Source organism: Sinocyclocheilus anshuiensis, unplaced genomic scaffold, assembly GCF_001515605.1.
Source record: "Sinocyclocheilus anshuiensis isolate Anshui unplaced genomic scaffold, SAMN03320099.WGS_v1.1 scaffold183, whole genome shotgun sequence".
NCBI classification, from domain to species: domain Eukaryota; kingdom Metazoa; phylum Chordata; class Actinopteri; order Cypriniformes; family Cyprinidae; genus Sinocyclocheilus; species Sinocyclocheilus anshuiensis.
Window position 1 is genome coordinate 350409 of NW_015548309.1, and position 2981 is coordinate 353389.

Below are 2981 nucleotides of genomic sequence, written 5' to 3' on the forward strand. Positions count from 1 at the left end.
ACCTCCCCCCGCTTTGGAATAACATTAGAGATCCATTAAACCAGGAAAGAAACAATTAAAAAATGATTTTACAAGAGTGCCCTGGCCAAGATAGGAAGCTAATTAAAAAACACATATAAAATGTAATTTAAAAAATATAGTTAAATTGAATAAATAAAAAAAACAGTAATAAAATTTTTTAAAATAAAATAATAAAAACCAATAAGAGATTAAAGAGAGACAAAATTAATCAATGACACCATATTTTCCAACCATTAGTTTGAATAATCCAACCTAGAAACCTGCATTAAGAAAGTAAATACGGTCAGTTTTGATTCCATGCTGACATAACTTCATACACTAAATTTGTTTTAACAGGGTTGTGGTCCCAAGATCTACAGTTTTATCCGTGGCACCAAACAGCTGCAGGTGCTGAGGTTCTTGGGCGTGTCGATTGGTGTGGCTCAGATCTTAGCCATGACGTTGACTGTTACACTCCTATGGGCTCTCTATTATGACCACAAACCACCTGACCCAGCATCCCCGGATGCTTTAATCCACACGCACAGCTCCGCAGAAGATGCCCTGAAGCCCAGCCACTCACATCCACGAGTGCCTGAGGCCTGGGCCAATGTGCCCGCTAATGGACACACCCAGTTTGAGATGGAGCAACTTTCCTAGCAGTGACTTCATGGTGACCCATCGGCTACTTCAATACTGCGGAGACACTAAAAATTACACTGAATGGATCGGACAGCAGCAGTGAACTGGACCAGAAAATGGACCTTGTGGAATATAAGGTAGTTCTGGGTGCCTGGGTAATAGGATTTAGATGGTGTGAACAGTTTTAGAGAAAACTTTATATACCCGTGGATAAAGCGGCTTTTTGTGGTCATCACATGGAAGATGAAGAGGATTTACTGGGTTCTTCCTAAATAAAGCCACTGCCTCTGTCTCTACAGACTTGAAATCTACAGAGGGAGGTTTCTGGAATGAACCGTTTTCGCTTAAATCTTCCTTCCTCTCAGTGAAATTGCCCATCACCACTTACAATGACCTAGTTGCGAACCTGATGCACACTATGATTTTGGCCACTATTTTGCCATGTAAGAAAAAAATAGTAAAAGATTTATTTTATCGTAGTCCAAAATCAATTTGCATTTTGGCATTCTCTTCATGTAATGATCACAATTTACCTCACATTTGTTCAGAAAAATTCACAAATTCCTTCTTTCACCAAGCTACGACAGACTTCAAACACTCTGGCTTTTTTTTTCTCCTTTACTAGCACAAAGGTTTGTGTGGTACTATTTAAATGTTTGTTTGAACATTCACATTCATATTCATTTAAATTGGTGTTAATGACAATTTTGCCTAAGATTTACATTTAATCATTTAGCAGACGCTTTTATCCAAAGCGACTTACAAATGAGAACAATAGAAGCAATCAGACCAACGAGAGAACAACAGTATACAAGTGCCATGACAAGTCTCAGTTAGTCTAGCACAGTACACGTAGCTAGGTTATTTTTTTTTATTTTTATTATTATTAAATAATAGAATGGAATAGAACAGAATAGAATAGGTAAGTGCTAGTATTAGTTGGTCAGGTGCTGGCGAAAAAGATGTGTCTTTAGATGTTTTTTGAAAATGGCTAAAGACTCAGCTGTTCGAATTGAGATCGGGAGGTCATTCCACCAGCCGGGCACAGTCCAGGAAAAGGTCCGATATTGTAAGATATATCATACAATGTGACATAATAGACAAAACAAAAAGTCTGCCTTGGCTTTTACACAAGATCTCATCTGACTCATATTGTGAAATCTGAAACACACAATATATACTGTATATATATATATATATATATATATATATATATATCACACACACACACACACACAGGTTTGTTTTCGTGAAAAGTGGGGACATCCCATAGGCGTAATGGTTTTTATACTGTACAGACCATATATTCTATTGCCCTACACCAACCCTACCCCATTAAAGGCAATTTTTAAGACTTTTTTCTTTGGAATAATGTGCACTAATGAATCACATATGAGCCGACAAGTGCATTAAGAAAGTAAAAATAGTCAATTATGATCTCATGTTTCATAACGTTTTCAAATAACCATTCTATTGGGCTAACTCAAAGGTCTAAAATTCCTTATGAGTGGCCAGAGTTTTGTCATAACATTACAAGGTTCAGCATATTTCACTAACATGTATCTGACAGAAAATTCACCAATTTCACGCCTAGAAACACACATGGAGACAAGTTTGAGTCTTAATGAGATTTTTCAGTTGGAATGAAGGACGTTGCTGCTAAAAGCTCATTGTGAAGTTACTAGGATACTTTTGTGCAGAATTTCATGTCTTAATTTAACAGCTCCATGATAACATTCAAATGGACTGGTGCATTAAAGAGTGTAGATCTCAAAAGTAGTATGAATTTTCTATGCAGTAATAGTCTGCACATAAAACACATTATAAGAGGGTTAAACTCTGCTGAAAGTTTGAGAAACCTCTTGCATGTGAATCACAGTGCATTAAACACGTCAAGATGATGTTACTGGAAGCCAGTGTGTGTTTGTTCACAGCCACAACATTTCAGCTAAACTACTCTGAGAAGTTTTAGTTTTTTTTAAGGCCTAAAATTCCTTATGAGTGGCCAGAGTTTTGTCATAACATTACAAGGTTCAGCATATTTCACTAACATGTATCTGACAGAAAATTCACCAATTTCACGCCTAGCAATAACATAACGCTACATTTCAAACAACTGAGGCATGCAGCAGAGCCTGGTTTTCTTACCGTGCAGTTACTTCCGCTTAATCAAGCTGATTTTCCGCACAGCGCTCTGTTTCTGAGCATTCCAGAGGTGTCACGCTTAAGTGCTACTGGGTGGAAACACAGGTGGAATTTTTGGCCCTGCCCTGGACTTGATGGGAGACATTCTTGGCTGAGGAAAAGCGAAGGGATTTAGCTCTGGCCTGCTTAATGAA

The 2981-nt window shown here is 37.7% G+C and overlaps 1 protein-coding gene across 1 annotated transcript in view; it reads left to right on the plus strand.

The window, feature by feature from the left end:
• LOC107656244 (tetraspanin-12-like) overlaps positions 1–1352 on the plus strand; it is a 17252-nt gene extending 15900 nt beyond the window's left edge. Inside the window, exon 8 of the mRNA XM_016444004.1 lies at positions 358–1352. Coding sequence (XP_016299490.1) covers positions 358–660 — 303 coding nt within the window. The 3' untranslated portion in view covers positions 661–1352. The remainder of the gene's footprint in view (positions 1–357) is intronic.
• Positions 1353–2981: the final 1629 nt, after the last annotated feature.